The sequence below is a fragment of the Microcebus murinus genome, chromosome 4 (assembly GCF_040939455.1).
Source record: "Microcebus murinus isolate Inina chromosome 4, M.murinus_Inina_mat1.0, whole genome shotgun sequence".
Taxonomy (NCBI): Eukaryota; Metazoa; Chordata; class Mammalia; order Primates; family Cheirogaleidae; genus Microcebus; species Microcebus murinus.
This window is the reverse complement of record NC_134107.1, coordinates 51,077,039-51,102,547: the sequence shown is the minus strand read 5'-3', so window position 1 is coordinate 51,102,547 and position 25,509 is coordinate 51,077,039. Positions and strand designations below refer to the sequence as shown.

The following is a 25,509-nucleotide window of genomic DNA, read 5'->3' as shown; positions in this document are numbered from 1 at the left end:
TTCTGTGTGTGTTTGGGGGGGTTGGTAGGGCTTCTGAGGCTGCTCAGTCACCTGCGATGCGCAGCTTCTTTCTGGGAAGAAAGGAAGGCATGGAACGAGGCTGCCTACTTTTCATCCTAGCCTGCCCCTGTCTGAAGACTCCCTCTGTGCTGAGGCAGTCCCCTCTCCCAGAGTCTCTGTCCTTTCCTGAGAAAGGTGGGAGCAGTTCATGGTCCTTCCCTTTTAGAGGAGGGGAGGGAGGGGATTGTATTGGAAACTGGGCTTGGAGCTCCCCCTGCCAGTCTTGGGGTGCTCTCCGGAGGGTTGCTTTGGGGTCTTTCTGAGAGGAGGAAGGGCAGGTTGTGCCTGAGATGAACCCCCTTGGTAGGATGAATCCAGTCGCCAGGCCAGGTCTGAAATGGGTTCAGTACGGAAGCAGCAAAGGGGATGGTATCGCTCATTGCCACTCAGCTTTCAGGAGGAGCCTGGGCGTTGGAGGCAGGCTGTGGCTTATCTCCTGCCATCAGTCAGGGTGGCTGAATGTACTGTGTGTCGGGGCAGCTGCCGCTTTGTTTCTTCTGCTGAGGGCTGCGAACAGGGCCAGGACACTGCATTGAGATACCACAGCCATTTTGCCTGGGATAGCTGGCATTACCTGGGGCCTTTAGGACTCTCGGAAATTTTCCACTTGTATGTCATATTCACGGAAGAATTTCCAGCCTGGACTTTTCCTGCTCTGGCTCACTGCTGCTCACAGATATGCAAAGCAGAGACCTCCCAGCCCGGCAGTGACAGGCAGGACGCAGCTCGCTGCGCTCACACACTGACTCAGCTCAGCTCCCTGGGCAGCACGTAGCACCTGGCTCTAGTGCGTCGCCTGTATGGCATCCACAGGATCAGCCACGGAGACTCCGGCGCCAGGCTCAGGTCTGTGTCGTGGGTTCTGGTGATGGGGGCCTGGCAAAAGCAGGAAACAGCTGCATTTGTATAGGGAGGGGATTTAAGTGGCACTGTGCTTCCTTTCTGGAGGGGCTGTGGTGCTGTGAAAAGTTACTATTTGTTGAAACTGGTGATGTCTTAGGGCTTTCGAACTCTGGGACACTTTAAGCTCATGGGAGTGTGTCGCATATAACAGTGAGACCGGCTGTATCACCGTTGAGTGATGCCAGTGAATTCACAGTGAAGCCTCCTGAGCCTCCTGGCTTTAGCTGACAAATGGTTGAAAGCCAGGCATGAATAGGCAGCTGGAGGCGAAACTCTGCTTGATATCCTCAGAGTGGGCTTTCCTTAGTGTGTCTGGCCTGGCAGGTGTCTGGAGTGTCTGGTGGGGAGAAAAACTCTGGAGGGAAGGGTTGGCAGGTGGACACTGTCTACCAAAGAAATCCAGAACACAGCAGATGTGCAGCAGGCTGCTAAGGCCACAGCACCCCAGATGGGTACTTGGTCTATACTAAGACATAGAATGAATTCTTCACCGACCATTTACGACACTGGTAGTTGTTCTGCATAAGATTCATATGGGTTCTGTAAACAAACAAACAAACAGAAAAACAACAAAAGGGTTCTGAAATGCTACCCTATGATCCTTGAGTCTCTAATGGGCCTTGTGAACGTGGGTTGAGGGGCTATGGAACTGTGTCTCCCAGTAATTGGTGATGGGATCTGTTTTACTAGCATCTTACGGGATCCAGTTTGGGAAAGATGGAGCTAAGCTATTTAAGCTAAAGAAAAAGGAAGATCTTTTATAGAAAGATGCATCCTGAAAAGTTTGTTTAGTTAACTTGAGCAAATTAGAAACGCTTCATGGACAAACCCGGCAGCATCTGGCATGAGAGCCCTCAGAGGTAAAGGCTCTTCCACACCCAAACGCCCGTGTCTGAGGAGCCCAGTGAGGTGTGTCAGGCTCAGGCCTGCGTGTGTCTGTGGGGCTGAGCAGGTAGGAAGGTGGTGTGGTGGCAGCTTCTGTCTAGGGTAGGAGCTAACGCAGAGGGAGGTCTCCACTGTTAGCTCACTTTTCAACTGGCTGCTTGCTGGGTAGGTTAGGCGGAGAGGGCCCTAACTGCCAGAATCTGCCAGAAGGAGAAGTTCGACTTGTTTTCCTAATTTTCTCTCTTTTCATATAGTCTTAAGTCTACTCATCTTCTTTCTCTTCTCTTTGTGTTTAAAAATGACATTATAGCAGCATTAATTATCAGAGTGGAACATCCACTTGCACACAGGCAACCCCGCCATCTGGTCATTTTGAGCATGGTCTCCTTTGCAGCCCTTGTCTGTAAGGGCTGCATTTTCATACTGTTGTAATCAAAGCATGGGTACAGTTTCATGTATTACGTTTTTCATTTGCTGTCTTTCACAAAAAATTTTTATGTGATTGCACTCTCCTCACTATTATTGCACCCTCCTCATTATTATAATTTTGGTTGCTTAACATTCTTTTTTTTTTTTTAGTATGCTCTACTTTGGACATTTTAAAGCCATTTATGTAAAGAGTGCAGGTAAACATTTTGTGCTTTTCCTTCCCTCATATTCTTTTCTTAGAAGAAATTTCTAGAAGTAGGGTAACTGAGTCAAATGGTATATTGCTTTATGGCATTTAGTGCCATTTGCCTGGGGCCTGTTTGATGTCTGCTTCTGAGATGTGATGTGAGGTCTTAAAATGCTGCACTTGACCTGTGGATATGGAGTTGGGGGCCCAGGGGCCAGCTTTGCTTCTGCCTGACAGAGCCTCCTGGGTCTGGTACTTTGTGCTGTCCCAACATTTCCTCCCTGTCACCTTCTTCTCTGAGCCTGTGCTCTGATGGCTTCCAGCTTCCCCTTCTCTGCTATCAGGGATGGAAATCGCCACGGTCAGCTCTGTTCCTCTTCCTCTTTGTGGGGGCCAGGCCTTTGCTGTCTTGGTGTCTGCTCCCTGGACCAGCTGGGTTGCGTGCTGTGGTAGCCCTTCCCCATCAGCGCCCTCCCACTCCCTTCCCCCTTGGGGTGAGAGAGGCCCAGGAGAGGCACGTCCTCAGGAGGGAAAAAGAAATGGGTTTCAGAGTCCAGGGGTGCACAGACACTGCCGTGACCGCCGCTTACTAGCCTGCTCTCCTCCTTCCTGTCAGTGTCATGAACAGTTCCATGTGCCGCCGAGAGACCAGGGCAAGCCCTCCTCTGGTGCCGGAAACCTGTCTGGTACCTAGAATCACACCACTCAGACCCGAGAGGGCCTTCGAGACCACTTAGTTCAGTCCCATCATCTCACAGATGAGAAAATTGTGAGGCCGGGGAATGTTTGTCCCAAGACCACCCAGTGATTTCCCCTCTCCCCCTGCCTGACATCAACAGGGCAGTCTCACCTTCATCCTTGTCTGCCTGGTCGACAAAGCCACTCACTTCTCACAGCCAGCCTTAAAGACACCATGGCAATCGGTAGACAGGAAACTCCTTCCAGATCCGCTCCTGGTGAAGGTGGCTTGTTGGAAAGGGTGCAGTATTCCTCCATTCCATAAGTGTTATGCTGGGGACTGTGAGGAGACCCTGTCTGACACTCAAATGGACAAAGAGAGCAGCACAGCGTCGTGGTTAAGGGCACACGTGTGGGAACCAGGTGCCTGGGTTCGGATCTCTGAGCAGAGGCTCAGAGAGGAAAGGGACAGGGGGAAAAGGCTGAGACAGTGCTGATTAAAAGTGTGACTCTGGGCAAGTTAGCTCTATGTGCCTTCATTTTCTCCTCTATAACATGAGTAATAAGATTAACTGAGTTAATACACATAATGCTCTTGGCAGAGTGCACATACTAAGTGCTATGCAAGTAATTGCAAAGAAAGAAAGAAAAGAGCAAAGAAAGAGAAAGAAAGAGACAGAAAGAAATCAGATGACTGGGGCCAGTTACTGATAGCACGGAGCCAGTGTGCAGAGAGATAGGGAAAGCTGCTTTGAGGAAGTGAGTTTTCAGCTCAGTAAAGAGTGATCCTGTCCCCAAACCTTTATTTTATTTGCTGTGACTTGTTAGAAGGTTCTGGAGGGGCTAGGGGACTGAAACTGTGATTGCAGATTCTTTCTTTTTTAGCAAAAGACCTTGTTTTTATATAATGAAGAATGTGGCTTTGGATTTTTCAAGGCTCTGCTGTTAACTTGTGGGACCTGAAACTAATAGTTAAACCCTCTGGGCTTTGGTCTTCCTCTCTGCGAAGTGGGGGAAGGAGGCTCACAGGCTCTTCACGGTCTGGGGGAGGGAGTGTTCTGAGCTGTCTCTTGTCCCTCCTTAATGGTGGACACAGAGTCAGGAGGGCAGGGCCACCAGTGCACTGCAGATCCCTGAGTTGGGGAAAATGGAAGCACCCTTAGTTAAACAGCCTTTGACTTCTGGACACTCGCTTCCTCCTGACATGAGAATAGCCCTACATGCCCCAAACCCAGTTACTTACTGAACTTATTTTGAAATTGCCATGTGGGTTTGGTCTGGGGAATTCCCGAGCAGACAGCTGATTCTGAGGACCAGGCGGGCCTGCTGCCTCCCCTCCCCTGCACCAGTGACTCAGGCCGCACAGCAGTTGGTGAAGTTAATGTGTGTTCTTTCTCTGCTAGCCGAGATGCCGCGCCAGTTCCCCAAGCTGAACATCTCGGAAGTGGATGAGCAAGTCCGGCTCCTGGCCGAAAAGGTGTTTGCTAAAGTGCTGCGAGAAGAGGACAGCAAAGATGCCCTGTCCCTGTTCACTGTCCCCGAGGACTGCCCCATCGGGCAGAAGGAAGCCAAGGAGAGGGAGCTGCAGAAGGAGCTGGCAGAGCAGAAGTCTGTGGAGACCGCAAAAAGGTTTGTCCCCAAGACTTGGCTCCCTGGAGCTGCCCTGATTTCTTAACCAAGACCACTTCACTCACTGCCTACTTATTGAAGGATGTCTTGGTGCCTCTGTTGTGTTGAAAAGATCAAAGCCCACTTTCCCTTTGCTGCTGTTTTAATAACAAATCACGTGCCTAAATACACGCCATTTCCAAATGGCATTTCCCTTTTCTTTTTGGAAATTTGAGGATTTCTTGGGGAACGTTAATTTTACTTCTTCTTCTCACTTGACAAGTGTTTTGTATTATTAATTAACACAGCTCACTATTTGCCAGGTGCTGTGCTGGGGCTGGAGATGTAATAATGAACAAGACAGATACAGTCCCTGCCCTGTGGGTCTAGATAGTAACTAAGTAACTGGACACATTAATTAAAAAATTACAAGTTATGATAAGTGTTGTATCAGTCAGGCTCTCACCAGAAAAATAGAAGCTATTGGAATATTAGAATATTAGAAATAGCATTTTAATGCAGGGGATTGGTTACACAGGTGGCAGAGAGCTGAGAAGCCAGAGGAGAGAGAGGCAGCTCAGCGATTAGACACAGTAGGGAGCAGCCACCACCCTCGGCAGGAGAGACCAGGGAAGAGGTGATAGTGTTGGAGCCTGGGGTGGTGTCGCCCTGGGGCAAGTGAAACTGTGGTGGCCTTTCCAATGGAAACTGGAGCCAAGGAGGAGAGGCAGCAGGTGCAGAGGTGCCTCCCAAGGCAGAGGTGGAGGCAGGAGATACCCAGCTTTACTCTTCCTGCACCTTCCAGGTTTCTCCAACAGCTGCCATTGGCCAAACCTAGATGGAAGCCTGTAGACATACCTGGGAAACATGGGAGCGGATGAGGAATGGATCTGAGGACAAACATGCCTAGGACTAGCACCGGTGCTGTGCAGGAGATGAATAAGGAGCGAGTGAGAGAGAAAGAGCTACAGAGAGAGAGAAAGAATTGTTTTTTTTTAAGACTGGGTAGTCAGGGAAGGTCTCTCCTAATAGGTGACATCTTACTGGACACTTCAAGGGTGCAAAGGAGCTAGCTGTGTGTACAGCTGAGTGGGGGCCTTATAGGTAGAGGAGTCGGCCAGGGCAAAGACCCTCAAGTCTTCCAGGAGGCCCATGTGTTTAGAGGTCTGTTGAAAGAAGTGCCACACCCTGGGCTGGAGGAGTAACCGGGTGCAGTCAGACTGGCCTTGTGCTCCCCAGTAAGAAGTTTGGATCTTAGCCAAAGAACAGTGGGGGGCCCTCATCCTTTCACAGTTTATCTTGCCCTGGGGCTGTGGTTGGGTCCCTGCCTGCCCAGCATACGACAGACCTCAGCAGTGACATGGTGGAACTTGGGGCCCTCTCTAAAACCCAGTCAGTGATCAACCCCTTCCCAAGGTACTGCCTCATTTTTAAAGGCAAGTCCTGCCTCTTTCTTGGGAGAGCAGAATCTCAGCATTTCTTTAACTTTTTTGGGAAGAAGTAAAAAGTCTACTACTGATGTGACGGCAAGAACAGAGCTTCACCACCCATAAGCTCGGTGCTTTCCTTCCTTGGAGGAGCTGTGAGCTCAGGAAGGAAGGGGTCATCGTGCCGCTGGCCGACTCCTGAGTGCCAGCCTGTGCTGGGCGGGGTGGCCCAGCTCCAGGGGCGCACTCATCCCTGGGGGTGAGCAGGGCTGCAGACATCCTCGTTCACACCCCACGGGCAGACCAGAGGGCTGACTTCATCAATCGAATGGTCTGCAGGGCCTTCTGTGTGTTATGAATTGAACATTTTAGGCCCTTAATAATGAGGGAGAAGGAGTCCTGGCATTTTTTATTACGAGAAACAATGCGTTTCCAAGGCCAAGTTTCAATTACAGAGTAATACTGGGCCTGACATCTGCAAAAAGCCTGTATTCTTCTTATCAATGCCCAGGCTAAGGGCAAAATGGAAGCTTTCTTATTCTAAGTCCAAATGGCGCTCTTTGGTTTCCAGAAATTCCTCTGCAAACTCCTCTCCAGAAACTTTGTTCTGTCCCTGCGTGTTAGGTTGTGGTGTCTTGGTTTGCACCTGTCTGCCCCATCTGACTATAAGCTCCTCAAAGATTGCATCTGGCTCCTACTGTATCCCCGGTATCCATTCTGGAACATAGTTGCTGGGCAGTGGATGTCCAGCAGAGGACACCACATTAGGGTGTCTGGACCTCTGTGTTCTGCCACCCACTGGGATGCTCTGTGACCTTGAGCAAATTAGGAAACCTCTCTGGGTCCCAGTTTCTTCCTCATCTCTAAAGTGGGGATGACAGTAGTAGCTACCTTTGTGCAGTGTCGTCAGGAAAGCAGGAATCAACATGTAAGGGTGAGGACAGTGCCTGGGTCACTGTGCACCCATGTAAATGCTAACTATCCAACTTCCCACTGCTGAGATGGGCAGCGCTAGCAGCTCTTGCCCTTGAGCGCTTACTGGGGGCCAAGTACAGGCTGTGCGGTTTGCATTCTTTAATTCCCACATCAGCTTAGCAAGTGGATACTCTTGGTATCCCAGTTTTGCAGATTAGAAAACCAAGGCTCGGAGAAGTTGAATTAGCTTGCCCAGGGACACATAGTGTGTAAGTGACAGAGCAAGGACTAGAATCCACATCTTGTGAATCTAGACTCTTCAGCCATGAAGCTATCCCCTCTTCAGGTGGGGGTGGAGTCTGGTTCCTTGGTCTGTAGATGCTGGAATGGCACTAGGTGCTGCTTCCCAGGACGTGAGTCCCGGCTTCTGAATGAAATGATGGGAAGCCGGCCAAAGCTCCCGTTCTGTCCACTGGCTTCTTTTCTGAAAGAGGGCCTGGTCCCTGGACTACCTGTCAGATATCCCAGCACCCTCCAGGGCTGTGCATGCCCCAGTTTGTCTTTTGACTTCACTTTATGTGCAGATGTTTGGATGTTAACATTGCACGGGCACCCTCTCCTCAGATCCCTCTCTGTCCGTGGCACCTCCTGACCCTCTGGATATGAATAGAGACAGGGAGCCTTCCTGCAAGGAGCCCACAGCTTGGAACCAGCAACAGGCCCATTGCCCAGGGGCGGTGGGTTTGTGTTTCAAACTGTGACAAGAGATGGGACTTCTAGTTTGGAAAAACTAGAAGGATCCCTTGCCCTGGATCCTCTGACAAGCCTGAACATTCCTGGCACATGGAGAACATTCCTGGCTTTTCTTTTTACAACAGTTTTCTTTTTCTCTCTCATTTATGAAAACAAAAACACACAACTATTTTAAGTCCAATGTAAAGGCACATGCTGAACTATGGATGTAAAACAGCTTCTTATAGAAAGAACTTGGATTGTGAGCAAGAAAGAACACCTAAAACATGGGGTTTGTTGTCCAGGGTTACAGCAGCTGTCAGAGCTAAGCATGGTTCAAACGTAACCCTTCCAGGACAGGGGACTGTTCCAGGGAGCCAGTGGTCCAGGCTGCTCAGGGAAGTGCTCATTTTGCAGGCCAGGCCCAGATTGGGAGAACAGTAGGGCAGCTTGTTGCAGGTGCCCTGCCTCCTTAGGAAGATGACATTGGCCAGGTCTCCCCTGGGACTCAGGGTGGGTAAAGGTCAGAGGGAGGGGTGGACTCTATGGAAGCAAAGTTAGGAGGCAAAGATAAGAACAGGAAAACCCTGGTGGTGCCTACAGCTATCTTTTGTTCACTTTGAATCTCATCTACATACCTAGCTAGAGTTCACCTCCCTGTAAATGTACATATAGGAACTGAGCCAACATCAATAACAACGTGAAAAATTTCTAAGCAGCTGAAGTGCACATCAGGGCTCCTCTGGCTCTCCTGTTTCTTTCTCTTCCTCCTCCTCCTCCTCCTTTTCTTTTCTTCTTCTGTAGCTTTATTGAAATATAATCACAGATCATACAATCCACCCATTTAAAGTATACAATTCAGTGGTTTTTAGTATACTCACAGAGTTGTACAACTATCACCACAATCAACTTTAAACATTTTTGTCACTCCCAAAAGAAACCCCCATACCCTTTAAGCTGTGAAAATGTTGACATTTTCATGGAGCACAACCCCCACCCCCCAGCTCCCTCTCCATCTGTGGCACCTCCCATCCCATCTCCTATGTTTTCCTACTTTACACAGAGTTCTGATAAGCTGGCTAGCTTCTTTCTTATCCTGTGGCAGATTTAAAGAAGCAAATCAGAAGTGAGGAGAGGGACATCTCTAGGCAGGTTGCAGAGGGGATGTGGGGTGATGGTAAGTGGGGGCTTTGGAGTCAGACCAGCTGGGTTCAAGTGACAGCCCATTGCTTACTACTGAGTGGCCTTGGACAAGGCTCTTAACTGCCTGAGCCAGTTTCCTACTCTACAAAATGAGGATAATAAAAGGATCTGCTGTGTGCAAATTGCATGAGCTAATAAACAAAATATCCATAGCACAGTGCTTAGAGCATCTTTAATGTTCCTGTTTTGTTATTGTTATCATTTGACAGTCAACAGTGAGGGAGGAAACAGAATAATTACGAAGAGCAGACACAGGAATTTGAAGCACAGTTGTCTGGGGACAAAACACCTGTAAGATTGTGACTGGATAATACAGTAATGACCCTGAGTCATTGAGAGAACTTTAAATTGTGTTCAGCATGCTTCGATTAAAAATGCAGGCATTACATATTTCACATAAAAAGCCACACCCAAATTGTTTTTTTAAAATTAAGATATAAAGGGGATAGACTTTATAATCTGAAAAATTTGGCTATCCAGAACAGCCACTTCCCTGATAACATTTTGAGTAGAATAGATAGATATTTGTTATGAATTGAGCATAGTACAGATAAAATGTTGCTAAATCACTTTATTTTATGCAACTTGTTCAAGCAGGGGTGAGTAACTTTTTAAAAATTCATAGCCATTGACAAAGAGCTTCCTTTGAAATAGTCAATTCATCTGGTTTCAAGTTAGGAATAGAGATTGTAACACTTAAGTCAGAGGTAGTGAAGACTGTGCTGCATTTTGACCAATGGGGTCTTTAGGGAGAAAGGGCAGCTGGGGAGGATGGGAAAGGGAGGAGCACAGGTGAGTGGCAGGGGACAAGTGGAGAGGACAGTCAGGAGTGCAGGGGAGGGAAGAGGAGGGGAGAGAGATTGGAATAGGAACAGGAGGGGCAGGTTTCCAGAGGGAGCTGAGGGCAGGGCTGAGTATTCACAGCTACAAGGTGGGGGTGGGGGGGTGGCAGGGTGTCAAAGCTGCACCCACTGGCCAGGCCACTGGTCACCCGGCTGTGCTGGTCACCCGGCTGTGCTGGTCACCCGGCTGCGTGTGCAGAGTGAGTGGCGTCTGTGGGGCCCGCGCTGTCTTCGGGCCCCTCTTACAGTGCCCAGCATGCATCATGTGTCAGAGTCACTGTTTCTGAGCCCTCCTCTCCAGATGGGCTGGGACCTCTGGTCTCAATCACAGAGTAGTAAGTAGGTGTCAGCTCTTCACCTGGTCCCCGTAGACCAGGGGTCCCCATCCCACATGAATTGGTGCTGTGACAGTATAAGCCATAGGGGCAGATGAGCCTGTGAAGTGGATAATGCCTGTCCCACCTAACGGCATTCATTCAAATTCACATTGTTAGCAAGACCCTGGCTTGTGACTCCTGCCCTTTTCTTTGGAGTAATAATTCTCATCTGGAGGGGGAGGGGCTGCCAGAATGATCTATGTGTCGGGGGAGGGGTTCAAACAAGCCTCCCTGTTCTGAAATGTCCCCTTTTGCTCCCACCTAAGTCCAGATTAAGTGTCTGCCCTGGGATCCCAAAATATCTGGGGCATCTCATTACACTAACCACATCGTACGATAACAGTCTGTTGAACTGTCTGGGTCCATCTCTGCCATCACCGTCAGCCTCTGGAGGCAGGAGTTATATTTACCTACCCTTTTACCTCCAGGGCCTGGCACCCGGTAGTTTATTGAATGCAGTGGGGTCTATATGTGGCCCCCTGACTCATGGGACATGCTTGAGAGCCTGGTGAAAGGTTTGCTCTGGCGCTCCTCCTGCCTGGCAGTGCTCTAGACAGGGCACCGGGTGGTGGGCTTCAGAAGGCCCCTGCGAGGATGCTGGCTGTGCTCTAGGAGAGCAAGGAGGGGCCAGGGGCTCTTAGCCTGGGTTTAGCATATGAACCTTACACCGGGAAGGCGGCTCCAGGGTATCTGATTCCCAGGAGCTGAGGAGGGTTGGGGAGCGGAGCAGGGTAGGGCCATAGAGCAGCCAAGGGCTGTAGAGCAGGTAGAGCACCACACAGGGGCTGGGAGGTGCGAAGCGGTGACAGCGGCCCAGGGGACCAGATCACCTCCTTGTCTTGACGCCCTGGAAGACCATCCATCTTGGGGATGACAAGGCTGCTCCTGCCCCTTCAGGCCCTCAGGCTTGGCCTAGAGCTGGTGTCCTCACAGCCCCAGGCTCTGCCAGCTCCTTGGCTGGCGTGTGCCTTTGCCAGGTGCACACGTGGGCAAGGGAGGGCGGAGGCGTGCCAGCTGTGCCACAGCCGGCTTGTGCCGGTGCCCCAGGGGCTAGCACGAGGCGCAGCAGGTGGTACTGTGGACAGACAGATCCTGGCCCATGATGAGCAAGTGCTTCCTAACACTGGCACCAGATCATGTTTTGTTCAACTTTGTGTTTGTGTGGCTACTTCTGACCCATCCCAGAGCTGATGCTTGGTAAATGTTTATTGAATAAATGACCGAATGCTGATGTCTTATTCAGGAATGTAGTGAGCTGTCTGTCATTGGAGGTATCCAAGCAAAGGCTGCCTTTGTGAGAGGTTGGGGCGTATAGTCTTTAAAGTCTTGTCAAGCCAGGAGACCCCATAGTCCTATAATTCAGAGAAAGGTAATGATAACTTCTTTTATTATTGTGATGCACATGGGGCTTCAGGCAGCCTTGAGAGGGAGAGGATGGGTGTGTGGGCACATACACACGTGCACTCTCGCATTCACACTCATACACACACACTCACACACACTATCACACATGCACGCTCACACACTCTCTTACACATAGTCATTCAACTGCCACTCTCCACCTTTGTGGGCTGAGCCTTGGTGGTACAGAATGGATACTAGATGTGGGCCTATCATAGGCAGTTTCTAAAATGCCCCCAAAGATGTCCCTCCCTAATCTCCAGACCCTGTAATATGATGAGCTCTCCCTCCAGTGATGATGTTGTGGAATACGGGACAGTCACCCTTAACATAGGGAGACTATCAGTAGGCCTGATCTAATCCCATGAGCCCTTAAAAACAGAGCTTTCTCAGGCTGATTGTAGGCAGGGAAATCAGAGGGATTTGCAGTACCAGGACACTGACCATTCCTGGCTTTGAAGATGGAGGGGACTATGTGCCAGGATCAGAGTGTGGTCAGTGAGAGCTGAGCGTGACCCTGGCCAGAGCCAGCAAGCAATCTGGGACCTCAGTCATACAGCCACATGGAATCAAATTCTGCCAACAACTGGAATAGGCTTGGAAGTGGATTCTTACCCAGAACCTCCTGGCAAGAGCACAGTGTGGCCAACATCTTGATTTTGGCCTTTTGATACCCTAAGCATAGAGCTTAGCCAAACCCACCCAGGCTTCTCACATATGGAACTGTGAACTAACAAATAGGTGATAATGGGTGTTGATTTATAATAACGTAATAAATGGGTGTTGATTTAAGCCACCGAGTTTGTGGCAATTTGTTATGCAGCAGTAAAAAACAAATACAGGGTCCTCCCTTGGGCTCCATTCAGCTTTTCCAGCTTTCTGAGACACAAGCTCCATGGTTAGCTTCTGGTATTCCAAGCCCACAGTGAGTGGGCCCTGGGGTGTTGGCCCCCTGTTGTTAAACCTATCCCTTGTGCCTGCAAAGTCTGAGCTCTCAGCCCACGGATGCTCACAGGTCATGATCTGGAGCTCACCTGAAGAACAAGGCTGTAGCCATAATGGATGTCATAAAGAAGGAGAATTCTCTGGGCACCAGCTGGTGGGAACTGGCTTCTTTACAGGGGCAGAAGCACGTGGACATTCCTAGGACAAGCCTGGTGGGCTCTTGGCTTAGGCAGCCTTCCAGATTTTTTTTTAACCTTTCTTACCTGTTGCTCACCTCAGATGTCACCTGTTGCTTCTCCTTGGCAGTACCAGACCTCAGGCAGCACTGGCTGAGGCATATGAGGGTGAGGTTGCATAGGCATAAAAATAGTGATCTGGCAGGCATGCGAGAGACACAGAAGCCAGAGTCTCATGGCACCCAGCTGAGCCTGTCAGAACATGAAAGGGAGCCCAAAGTGGCTCTTCCTCTAGGTGTGAATGTCTTAACAGATGCCAAAGAAAGGACCTCATTGCTCAAGGTGAATCCACCTCTGAAGAGCGATTGGCTGGCATGAGTTGGTATCTTCCTTGGAGCAGGATGCTTGGCTTAGCACCATATGATGGATGGCAGACCCAGGAAAGCTGGGGCTGGGGGTTCCCAGGGCTGAGGTAGAATTTCCTGAAGCAGCCCAATGCACCTCGTATACAGGGCCAGGGCCAGGGCCAGGGCAAAGGTAAACTCCTGAAAAGGTCACCTCCATCTTCCAGGTGTAAACAGCCTCGTCCCAAAGAGGTGATAACACAGACTAAGCTGGTAAGAACCAGAGGACCATGGCAGGTGGTGGGTGTATAAATAGGGAAGAAGAACCGTAGTTCTTGAAAATTCGACAGAGATGAGACCTGGCCAAGAGGAAGGCAGCTGCTTCTGGGTGAGCCATGGAACCCACTTGGGGATCAACCGATTTCTGTGCCTCTGTAGGTGTCACTGGTGCCTGGAGAAGAGGAGGGGTTTGATGGGCTCTGGTTTGATGGGTCACAGTTGTCACCGAGTCCTTTGCTGGTGGCTGTAGGTCTTGGTTGTGGTGGAATTAACACCCAGGAAGCTGCTGGGCCCCTATGGTACAAGGTAGGGCAGGTGGTCAGCTAGTTTCTGCATTGGACGCTGTATGGAGTGGCAACGCAGGGAGACCAGGTTCCACTGGAGGCAGAAAGAAACATGTGGAAGGGAAGTGCTGATGGCCACACCTTCCTGCTGGGTCATTCTCTTCCTGGGGCTTCCAGGACTTGGGGTGGTGTCATCAGAAGCATTACTATCACGTTAATGAGGAAGCTAGAGTCATTACAAATCAGCCTTGTAAATAACCATGAGCTTGTGGCCTTTTAAACCAACCTTGGGGCCCAGAGTCAGTGAAATCATCTTTTGGTGCCCAGATGACAGGTCCAGAGGGACCTGAGATTGATGCTGATCAATCCCTTTCCCATAACAGAGGCACAGGTGTGTGCCTGTTCCTGCAGCAGCAGCAGCAGCCAGGGTGGCAACGCCAGGCTTGCAGAGGGAGCAGCAGAGGTGGTGGCTGGGACCAGTGGCCACCCTGCTGCATGACTCTGTGCAAGCCCTTTCCTGTCTCTGGGCCTCTGACACTTTTTATAAAATGAGGAGATTGTCTCTTCTGGCTCCAGTGCCCCAAATTTCTAACTGTGAAATGCAGTGTGATTATCTCTCTGTTCATAGTCCTTCCTGAGACTGTTCAAATGTGGAGACTTAGAGTTTGGGTTATCTGAAGACAGCATGCTGTCCACACTTCAGGGAAAGCCTGGTTGATTTGATGTCGGCCTCACCTCCCATGCCCTGGGTGTTTGAGCCCTTGCAGTGTGGTATGCCGCCTGTCTGTCAGTCTCCCGTGGCATTTGCCTACTCTAGTGCTCTGTGTGCCGTGCAGACACAGCCCACAGCAGTGGTAACCACAGGTTGGGGTGTCGGGAGGGCTGTGCTGTGTATCACGCAGAGAGATGTGTGTAAGAGGAAGGCACAAATAATTAGAAACTTCTTAATGGGAGGGCCAGCACCAGGGATTAATCACAGCCATGTACACAACACAGACTTTATCACTCGCCCCAATCAGCTGCTGATGTCTCCCACTTTTCCTTGTCCTTGGCTCTTAGAAAGAAAAGTTTCAAGATGATTCGGTCCCAGTCCCTGTCTCTGCAAATGCCGGCACAGCAAGATTGGAAGGGCCCCCCGACGGCCAGTCCGGCCTTGTCTCCCACCACCCCTGTGCCCATGGGAGCCACAGCCCAGCCCACGCCAGCACCCTATGCCATGCCCGAGTTCCAGCGGGTCACCATCAGCGGAGATTACTGTGCCGGGGTAAGGTGCCTGTGGGAGTGTTGTGTGTGCCTTGTGTGCAGAGGCCAGGGGCCCTGTGGGGTGTTGGGGTCATGCCCACCCCTGAAGTGTGACCCAGTCTATGGGTGCTGGCCGGTGGTGGAGAGAAGGCACAGGCATTCAAAGAGAAGGAGGGTCCTGGTGGAGGTTGTGGGGTGTGGGTGTGTCTGGGGGCTGCCCCGACTCTATGAGGAGGGCCCTGGCTGCAGCTGGCACTTGGTGGCTGTGGCCTGTAAGTTCCACGTGTCCTTTAGGTCCATAATGCTGCCTGTCCTCTGTCCCCATACTGTGTTGAGAAAGGTGGCAGCTTGGGCCCTATTGTGTTTCCACAAGTTTAATAGATTCAAAGTCGTGGTACTGGCTGTTGTGTGACGTTAGTCATTGCTGCTTCAGCTCGTCTTACTGCTCAGTTTCGGTGCCCTTGAACACAGGCTAGACCCCGCACCCAGGAAGAGAGGGTCTTGTTTGGAAAGTGAACAAGCTTGCTCTACACCTAGTCTGTTAAGTCAGCCACTGAAAATGTGCCGATTTCACCTGAAGACTCATCGGATGAGTCTTTTTCACGAATGCTTACTTCTTGGAGAGAAACATCGCTGAGTTAGTGCCAGGGTTAAGTTTGGCTCTGTCTTCCTGGCCCAACCCACTACTCATGTTCCAGTTGGCTTTGTTAGTCTCTTTTTTTTAGCAGCAGCTGTAGGATGTACAGTGAATCTGAGAAAGCAAGGCAGTTTATTGCTCTTCATATAAAATTCCCACCAACTTTAAAAATTATTCTTTTTAGCAATAAAGAATACTTGCATATGGTACACAATTTAAAAGGTATAAAAATGGTATCAATCCTCAAGCCACCCATTCCCCTCCCCAGAGGCAAACACTGGCTTTAGTTTCTTGTGTATTCTCACATAGATGGTCCATGTACCTAAAATTAATTATGCACACATTTTACACAAATGATAGTTTACTACACACATTATACTGCACTTTGTTTTTTCACTTAACAGTACATCTTAGAAATAATGCCATAGCAATGTAAAAAGAACTTCCTCATTCTTCTTTTACAAGTGCACAGTAGTCCACTGTGTGGATGTACCATCATTTATTTTAATTAGGTTCCTCTGGGTGGGAATTCAAGTTGGCTTGGAAACAATGCAGCCCTTGTCTGAAGATCAGCATCCTGACCAATGGTGTCCACCCGGCCTCAGGCATGTGGGTAGAGCAGTGGAAAGGAAAAGTTGAGGTGGGCTGAGCATCAGCTGAATGGAAGGACACCAGGTTAGACTATTAACTAGCTTCTTTCTGCCAGTCTCCTGATGCATAGTAGGGCACGGAGCCCCCAAACTGGGCAGTTGGTCTCCAGAGAGCTAAGCGTTCATGAGAAGCAGGCTACCTTGACGATCTCCTTGGCACCCAGTGGCTCTGCTGCCAGCCGTGGGGCCTGCAATGCCTACAGGCTTGGCTGGTGGCCACTGGGCCACTGGGGTCCTGAGCACCTCAGATATCCTTAGCCTGAGCCCTTTGTCATGACAAGTCTGTTGGTTCTACAGAGAAAGCATTTGGCTTTGTCGTTGGCAAGGACCTGTTTTTGTCTAAAGTGTTTGTGTCTGCTCCCCTGTTCCTCCTGTTCTCAGAAGCCGTCCACTGGAAGGTGTAAGATGGAATGAACACACCTCGTAGGGACATTTGGAGGCAGGAAAGGAGAACCTATTACCTTAACAAAAAGCAGAGAGTAGTATTTATTAAAAGTATAAAAACATGCACAAGAAAGATACTTACCAGTTTCCTCCCTCTGAGGGGGAAAGGGAGGGTAAGGAGGCAGGGAGGAGGGTAGGATTTTATTAGTAGCTGTATCTGTGATGATTTATTTACTTAAACTTGTGAGAAATCTGAAACAATTATGAAAATATTAATATGGTTAGCTCTGAAAGGTAGGTTATATTATCTTCAGTGCTTGTGTCTGTGTTAAAATCTTCCAAAACTAAAAATGATTGTCTTGATTAGGCAAAGGAGGAACCTTCCAGGCCCCGCCCTGCTCACTCTGTGCCCCACCAGCTCCTTCCTGCTGCATTGCTTAGCCCCGTGAGACTGGCTGGCCGCTGTCTCCCCACGCTCATCCTTCCCAAACAGACTAAGATTAATGAGCCCGTTTGGAAGGCAGAATTTATCTCTGAATTCAAGGCAGCTCTGCGAAAGCAGAACATCCTTAGGCTTGGGGCATCAATCAGATTACAGTGTGAAGTTTGACTTTGTAACTTCCTGGCAAGTGACTTATCCTGTCTGGGCCTCCATTTCCCAATTTGTAAAATGGGTTGCAGTGAGGAGCAAAATGAAATCTCTGGAAAGGTCTGGCGGATAGCACATGACGATAGGGCTTGTCCACCAGAGGAGTTGGGTGATCACCAGATTTAATCAGAAATTAAAGGATTGGCCAAGTGCAGGCTGAGCACACAGAAGTTGTTTGGTTACATCTGAAGGACAGGTGAATTTTCTCAGCTGAAAATGATGGTTCTCATCCTCTCAGGGACAGGTTTCAGGCTTTGTCTCCTCGTGTGCCAGGTGCGATAGCAGGCTGTGGTTTAATTGGCAGCATGTGAGGCCAGTCTCTGGGCCAGGGTGCCTGTCTCCTTCCCAGCAACCCCAACTTACCTTCTGTGTCTCCTGTGTCGAGGATCCTCAAGACCACCCCAGGTCTGGTGATCGTCTGGGAGGACGCTCAGGCTCAGCTTGGAGCTGTACTTACAGCTGGGATTTATTGCAGTGAAAGGATACAGAGCAAATAGGCACAGGGAAAAAGGGTACGTGGAGGCTACCAGGTGCGAGGTGCCAACGGTCCTCTCCCAGTGGAGTCACCAGAATGTACTTAATATCAACAGCATTCAATTGTGACAACCCACCTGTGAAGTGTTTTCTACCAGGGAAGCTCATTAGAGATTCAATGCCCGGGGTTTTTATTGGGGCTGGTCACACTTCTGCAGAGCACAGCCCCACATTCCAGACTCCTAAAAGGAAAGCAAGTGTCCAACGTAAACCGTGTTGTTTATACCAACAGTTTAGTCTCCGTGACTCTTATTAGTCAGGGAGTCATGAAACCCCTCCTGAAATCCAGGTTCCCATCTGTGGCAAGCTAAAGGCCAGTTTGCAAGCAGAGCTTTCTGAGGATGGCAGTCCCAGTGCCACTGTGTGAACTTCTCTGCTGCCTCCCTTCTGCAGATCACCCTGGAGGACTATGAGCAGGCCGCCAAGAGCCTGGCCAAGGCCCTAGTGATCCGGGAGAAGTACGCACGGCTCGCCTACCACCGCTTTCCCAGGACCACGGCCCAGTACCTGGCACCTCGGCGGGCCGACACAGCCCCTCCGGAAGAGGGCCTTCCAGGTATGAAGCTCTGGCTGGAGGTGGGGTCCCAAATGTGGGCCTGGACCAAGAGTTGGTCAGGGCTTTTTCTTGGATCGATGTATTTCCCCTGATGATGTTTTAGGGGCAGAGTCCTTTTACTGGCTTCTCCTACACCGATGTTTACTGGTTCCCTCAAGGACTGATTTGATGTGTACTGTGTGCCTGGCCCTGGGCAGAGGGTTAAGCTGTAGAAGTTGAGAGAGAGAGAGAAGAAAGACAGTCCTTGATCATGGGAGTCTGCCAAGGAGAACACAATCAGACAATAGGTTCCAAGTTGGTGGTAGGGTGGGAATAGGTACAGAGGGCACGTTCCCAGGACGGGGGAAATAGACTGTGGTGCCAAATATACCTGTGTTTGTATCCAAGCTCTGCCAATTTCTTGGGATGTTGGGCAAGATATTTCTCCAAACCTCAGCTTCTCAATCTATAAAATGGAAATACTAATAATATCTATGTCTTAGGGCTGTTGTTAGGATTAAACAGGAGAATGCATGTATAGTACTTAGTGCAGTTCTGGTGTGAATGGAAGGGGAAGGGTGATCAGAGAGGGATGGCTGGTTTCCTGGTGTGTTTGGCCTGTGAAGGACCTAGGAACAGTAGAGGCTGTATGTTAAGTAATATAAATGAGGACAGGAAACCTCGTTTCTGAAAGTCGGTGGTGGGGAGATGAGAGCTAGGTGGTCTGCACCAGTAGCAGGACCCTGCTGCTTCTGGTGTAACTGGTGGTGCCAAGTTGTCCTGTCTGTGGCTTCTTTGAAGCTCGAGTCCTGCGCTTTGAGCATCCCTTACTAGCTGGGGCCCTGGATAAATCTCAGTCCGCTGGGCCCATTTTCCTGTTTGTCTTAGGAAAGTGGATCCCACCAGCCAGTTTTGGCAAGGACAGACAGGAGTGACTGTCAAATGTGTACTTCATTTGGACAGAGGCGCCCCAGGGTTCTGGGCATGAGTGCAGTGGGGGAAGTAACCTCTGAGCGTGCAGGCTGTAGCGTCAGCAGGGCCTCATAGCTGCCTGCATCTCGCAGACCGTGCAAACCCTCTGATCGTGCCTGAGGGGGGACACTGGTCTCCAGCTCTGCTTCGACTCCTCTGTGACCCCTCATGTTTGCTCTATGGATGGGTTGTCCCTTCCAAGCAGTGATGGAGGATGCCCAGGCAGGTTACCCCACCTTGGTGGCTTCCTTTGAGGAGGATCCCAGGGTTTGCTCCTGCCTAGTTTGGCAGCTGGGCAGCTGGTTCTGCTGGGCAGCAGCCTCAGCTCTACTGCTAGTTTGCAACAGCCTGTGCCTTGGCCAGAGACACAGTTTATCAAGAGTCAGGAAAACTCCTTATGAAAATAATGCCCTATAATTCATCACATATAGTGTATTACTGTTTGCAAAGAATTGTCCTGTACACACTATTGCAGCCCTCACAATAGCCTGTTAAGGGAGAGGGTGTTATCCTTAGATGAGGAGACAGGATCAGAGAGGTAAAGGGGTTTGCTCAAAATCTCACAGTTGGGAAACAGCAAAGAGGCGTTTTCTGCCTCTTGTTGGCAGCTTTGTCATTGGCATTCCTTGCTCTGTAGGAGACAAGTTCCCCATCTGGTGCTGCTTTGGAGGGGGTGGCTTCTTCATCTAGCCCCTGGGCAGCTGAGATGTGTGAGGACAGAGATAATTGTTCCCTGTGGGGAGTCCCAGGTGCTGTCTGTTCTCTTATTGGGAGAAGACACAGCTGCCCTTTAAAACATTCCTGGGGTCTCTGAAGTGCCAAGGGAACTGAAGCCCATTTCAGTTAAACTTAAAAGATTTGCTGAAGCACCAGCCATGTGCCAGGGACTTCCCTGGGTAGTGGGGATACAGCAGTGAAGCAGTCTCTGTTGCATGGAGCTTCTATTTGAGTAGAGAAGACATACCCACAGTAAAGAAGTAAAATTATTTTACACAGTGGTGAGTGCTAATGAGACAAAATGAAGCAGGGCAGGCATCAGGGCAGTTGAGGGTGGTTGGGTTTTAGGCAGGATGGCCAGACAGGCTCCAATGTCTTTTGATCCCATGCATGCTCATAATGTCAGGGGCACTTTGTCATCCCTCAATCCTGTTTTGCAGACTTCCACCCACCCCCGCTTCCCCAGGACGACCCTTACTGCCTGGACGATGCACCCCCCAACCTGGACTACCTGGTCCGCATGCAGGGGGGCATCCTCTTTGTGTATGATAACAAGAAGATGCTGGAGCGCCAGGAGCCCCACAGCCTGCCCTACCCTGACCTGGAGACCTACACGGTAGACATGAGCCACATCCTGGCTCTCATCACTGACGGCCCCACGTAAGCCAGCTTCCCCAGGCCGCCTCTCTGCATGGGTGCTATTCTGCAAGACCAGCCAGGTCACCCCTCTGCTCTGGGCTTCCCCATGCTTAAACCTTCCCAGAAAGAGAGCAGTTTCCCCTTTGGAAAGCTCAGTGGTTTGTGGGTTTCTGCAACCATCTCCCTTCACAAGCTGGCACGTTCTTAGAATTGGTGCTACCTGTTCCTTCTGCATGCATAGGTGTGGAGCTTCTGTTTGCTGGTGGCCACCTGTGCATCTTAAAATGGCTATCACTGCTCTCCACGGGCAGGACCAAGCCCTGCAGAGAGTTACCAGTCCAGGGCATGACCGTACTTGGTGAGGAGTGATGAAGACTGTTGCTTCAGGCCTTGGGTTTTCTGTGTTTCTTGGGTGGAGCTTGCAGGGAGCCTGGGGAACTTCATGCCATGACTTCCATGGTGCTCGTGGGTCTGGCTCCAGCTCCAGCAGGCAGTTATCTTTCCAATTTGCCCCCTCGCTTCTTGGTGGGCACTCAGGCTAACCAGTGACGGAGGTCAGCATGCCGGGATCCTAACAGCCCTGGAGTGGCTGTGCTGGGAGTGGCAGTCTGGGCTGGGGGGTGGGTGTGGGTGGCGCTGGAGGACTTTCCCTGTGGTTTTGGTGGGAATGGTGTGATGCCAGTTCCCAAGAGAGGAGGAGAGTGGCCTGAGGTGGGCAGGCAGCAAGCATGGCTCTTGGTCCTCACTGATCTGAGGCCAGAACCAAGATTTGGGAGGGGAGGGGACAGTACCCAGGAGACCCTCATCAGCCACCTGTGTGAGCTGCGGCTGTCCTGTCTGGGAGGTGGTCAAGGAGGATCCTGCCTAGGGGGAGAGACTGAGTGAGGTGACCTTCAAGCTCCCTTGGGACTCAGGCAGTCCTATGCTCTGCTCTGGGGCTTGTCTTGGCAGAAAGGTGATCTCCCTGTTGCATGGTTGGCAGCTGCTCTTGAGGAAGTCTAAGTGATTAGATGCAAAGGCAGCTGCTGTTGGTTTGAGGGTAGCATGAATGGTGGTGGAAGGTTCCGTGTGGCCGTGGATGCAGCATGTGGCCAGGCACCTTGTGCTGGGTGTGGGCTGGCAGTGGACACCCCTACCCCAACAGTGTTTGCCAGCTGAGAACCCTCCCCACCTAAGGGCCCCTTCTCTAGGTGGGTGGGAATCTGGGGTATCAGTCCTTACGGAGGTTCCTGTCCAATAACCACACCCCGTATTCTCAATCTGCCCATGATGCAAAACATCCATCGCTTGTCATGAAGGCCCAGATTTGGGAGGTCCCTGGATTTTGGGATTTGGGGCGTGGCCATTTGTTCAGGGGGGCGGTACCTCTGCATCCCAAGGTGGGCAGGTCGTGCCTTATGGTTTGAATGACTGTATTAATCTTCTGGGCATTGATTCCTTCTTCAAGGAATTAAAGGCGGCTGAGGATGGATGGAGGAAAGGGGCTGAGGGAGGGAGACTTTTGTTGAGATCCACTGTGCTCAGAGCCAGGCCATTTCACAGGCATAACCAATTTAACCCTTACTTCAACCTTGAGTGATACCATGTGGTATTTGCTCGTGGAAAAGGGAGGCTCTCGGTTAATTGCCTAAACACTTAAAGCTAGAAGTCAAAGAACCTGTTGGAGGTCTTGATTCTCCCCTCACTTTATAGCGGGGGTCCTCAAACTTTTTAAACAGGGGGCCAGTTCACTGTCCCTCAGACCGTTGGAGCGCTGGACTATAGATTAAAAAAAAACTATGAACAAATTCCTATGCACACTGCACATATCTTATTTTGAAGTAAAAAAACAAATGGGCAAAAACACCCACATGTGGCCCGCAGGCCATAGTTTGAGGAACCTGCTTTATAGAGTCCCGGGGGTCTGTAGAAAGTGGGACCCTCCTTACCCTTCCCTGCTCCATCCTGCCGGAGCCCTGCTCCTTCCACCCGAGGGCTGCTCCCCACAGAGGCTGCAGGGCTCCCAGTTGGAGAGCTTGATGTGACTTCTGCTCAACTGTGGTTTCTCCCCCTCCCCAAACTGCAGGAAAACCTATTGCCACCGGCGACTGAACTTTCTGGAATCCAAGTTCAGCCTTCACGAGATGTTAAATGAAATGTCCGAGTTCAAGGAGTTGAAGAGTAACCCCCACCGGGACTTCTACAACGTGAGAAAGGTGCGTGGGCAGCCAGTGTTCAGAGCTGCCCCTCCCGGCCCATGGGACGCTCTGAGCCAGTTTAGGGCTAGGTCCCCATGCGAAGGTCAGGTCTCCTGGCTAAGGCGGCCCTCCTTGGCCAGAGGTGTGACGCGTACGTGCAGGAGGATTGGAGAGCTGCCTTTGCTGAGTCGGGCTGTGCTTCAGATGGTACTTGTGTCACTCTAGGTAGAAACCTTTGTCCACACTGTGTATCTGTTGGAATGTGCCCTCCTCCTTGGAAAATAGGGTATATCTGTTAATTGGTCATAAAAGTTGAGCACAGGCTACTTTCAGGGTAGGAGACATATTAGATTCATTGTGGAGAGAAAAAGCTAGTCAGACCTCTTTGGACTTGGGAGTTTGTGGTTTTACATGCTTCAGGATCATGTGGATTTAAAGAAAAGACTTCAATATGCTCAGCTCTCTGCCCCTCTTTATCCACTGAGGGAGCCTTGGCCTGGGCCCCTGGCAGCTTCAGCCTGCAGGGGCTACAGCAGGGGCAGGTGTGGAGGTTAAATGTTGTGGTGTCCAGCGTGTCCACTCTCTGCCACTGAAGTGATACATAGTGAAGCACCAGGTCAGCGGTAAGCGTGGGGTGTTTGATGGTGAGCAAGAGTCACTTCCTGTCGACAAGAAGTCCCCAGCCTATTACTTTAGTGATAAGTGTTATGACAGGTGGCTTTCAGGGACAGGCCAGACCTGAGCTGACTTAGTAGGAGTTAGCCAGGCAGAGGGTGGGGGAGGGGAGTGGAAGTGGTGGCATTCCAGGAAGAGGGCACAAGGTAACGTGCCTGAGCAGATGCCAGGAGGGCGAGAGTGGCAAGAGAGAAGGGAGAGAGTCTGAACAGTGCGCTGAGGTGCCTGCAAGGAGCTCGGGTGGTGCGGGAGGGCAGCGGTGGGCTGTGGGGGGCTCTGGATTACGCGGGGCCGTGGGTTTCTAGAGAAGGCAGGGAGGTGTTCCGGCTATGGCAGGGAGCTGGGAGAGAAGCTCCTGGGGCAAGGGTGGGAATCAGGCTTTGCTTGGAGGAGGGGTGGCCAAGCCTGCTGAGTCACAGTGGGGTTGTCATCTCCACAGGGGCTTCCATCCCAGCTGGGACCTCTTGAGGGCTGCCCCTCCCTGGGGTGAGCTTTGATAAGGGAGGGTGGGTCAAGGGAGGATGCGGCTCCTCCCAAAAGCCCAGCCGAGCCTCCCTGACCTGGTAGCTGGGAGCACTCAGCAGTGCAGGTGGTCACCTCTGTTATATGCCCGGAGGCTGTAGGTGGACTCCTACTTGGATGGGATCGGGAGCTTTAAGAGGTGAGAGTTTGGCTTCAGCTCATGGGCCCTGAGAAGCTCATGGAACTGTCATGGGGACTTCCAGGCAGAGATGAAATGTCGTGTGGTAAACACCACCAGCCTGGCCAGCCTGGCATTTTCACCTTCAAGTACCACTTGTTCCTTCTGTGTGAGCCTTAGGTGTTCAGACAGGTGGGTGCCTCAGTCACTGTGTGAGCTCCTCCCACCCTGCCCGAAGCATCCCACGTACCTGGCCCGTGCCCAGGCAGGTGTCCAAGGGAACTCCTGGCCCTGCTCAGTGCAGCCCTGCCCTCTGCATGCGTGAGTGTGCTGGGCCTGCCTGCTTCCTGCTGCCTGGGACAAAGGTCCTTGCTGACAGGGCTGGCTCTGGCACTGTTTGCTTCTGGGTGTTGCTGGGCCTCCCAGCTGCTCTGTGGCCACAGCGTGGGACAGTGTCCTGGCCCTGGGCTGTGACTGCATCTCAGAGCCAGTGCCGAGGGTTCCCTGTCAGCCTGGAGGTTAATGTACTCTCTGGAAAGAGATGGCCTTGGCACTTGTGCCGTGACACAGTGGCCTGTTCTCTGGCACCAGTCAGTCCATGAACATGGGTCCAGGTCTGCTGTGAGTCAGGCCTATGCTTGCTCCTCCTGGGTGAGGGGGAGGCCTGCCCCTGGGTGCTGGCTGCTTTGTATTAGCCTCAGCCTCTTCTGTGAGGAGGGGAGCTGGCTTTCTGAAGTCCAGAATGGGCGGGGAGGGTGGCCTCTGTGTGTCTGAAGAGGCTTTCATGCCCCGGGGCAGGCCAGGGCTGTGCTCTGGGGGCAGGAGCTGTGGCGTGGCCGTGGGTCTGGGTGGGTGGTGTCTCTGAAAGCAGCTGCAGCGTCACAGAAGGTGACGAACTATGACACCGTGAGGCCCAACCAGCAGGACTGTGGACCCGAGACACTTTTCTATTCAGAGCTATGTTGAAAAGGCTAATAAGTGTGTCTGCTGCTTGGGAGTTGGGTACAAGTAGGTATAATCTACTTTGGTTTAAATGTCATATCAAGGATGGCAAATAGTTTTCATCTTCTGTGCCAAACCTGACCAACTGGTAGTGGCTACCTGAGGCTACGCCTGAAGCTCAGTGAAAGGAGTGCTGTAATCGATTACTGATATCTGCCACGGGTACAGAAATGGTCAGCAATGGCCTAGCTCCAGGTATTGGCCAGCCCTGTTTGGAAACTCTATTTGTTTAGACCTGGATCTTGGGTGAAAAGCAGGGAATGCGCTCAGATCCTCTGGTGAGTTGAAAACACTGCCCTCTACTGGCAGCCTCTTTTGCTTGTTCCTAAAATAATCACTTGAGATTCTGAAGTTCGGATTGCGTGCTTCCTGGATTGTCCT

At 51.0% G+C, this 25,509-nt stretch overlaps 1 protein-coding gene across 5 annotated transcripts in view; it reads left to right on the top strand.

Annotated features, from left to right (window-relative positions):
- AMPD3 (adenosine monophosphate deaminase 3) overlaps positions 1-25,509 on the top strand; it is a 48,263-nt gene that overhangs the window by 4,966 nt on the left and 17,788 nt on the right. For 4 of the 5 annotated variants that reach the window (XM_012755827.3, XM_012755821.3, XM_012755819.3 and 1 more), the window contains exons 2-6: positions 4,546-4,771; positions 14,735-14,939; positions 18,165-18,327; positions 20,436-20,655; positions 22,700-22,829. In XM_012755827.3, the coding sequence (XP_012611281.1) occupies positions 4,551-4,771; positions 14,735-14,939; positions 18,165-18,327; positions 20,436-20,655; positions 22,700-22,829 (939 nt within the window). In that variant the 5' untranslated portion in view covers positions 4,546-4,550. Of the gene's footprint in view, positions 1-40; positions 907-4,545; positions 4,772-14,734; positions 14,940-18,164; positions 18,328-20,435; positions 20,656-22,699; positions 22,830-25,509 lie in introns of those variants that run through there. The other variant, XM_012755818.2, reaches the window with a different exon arrangement.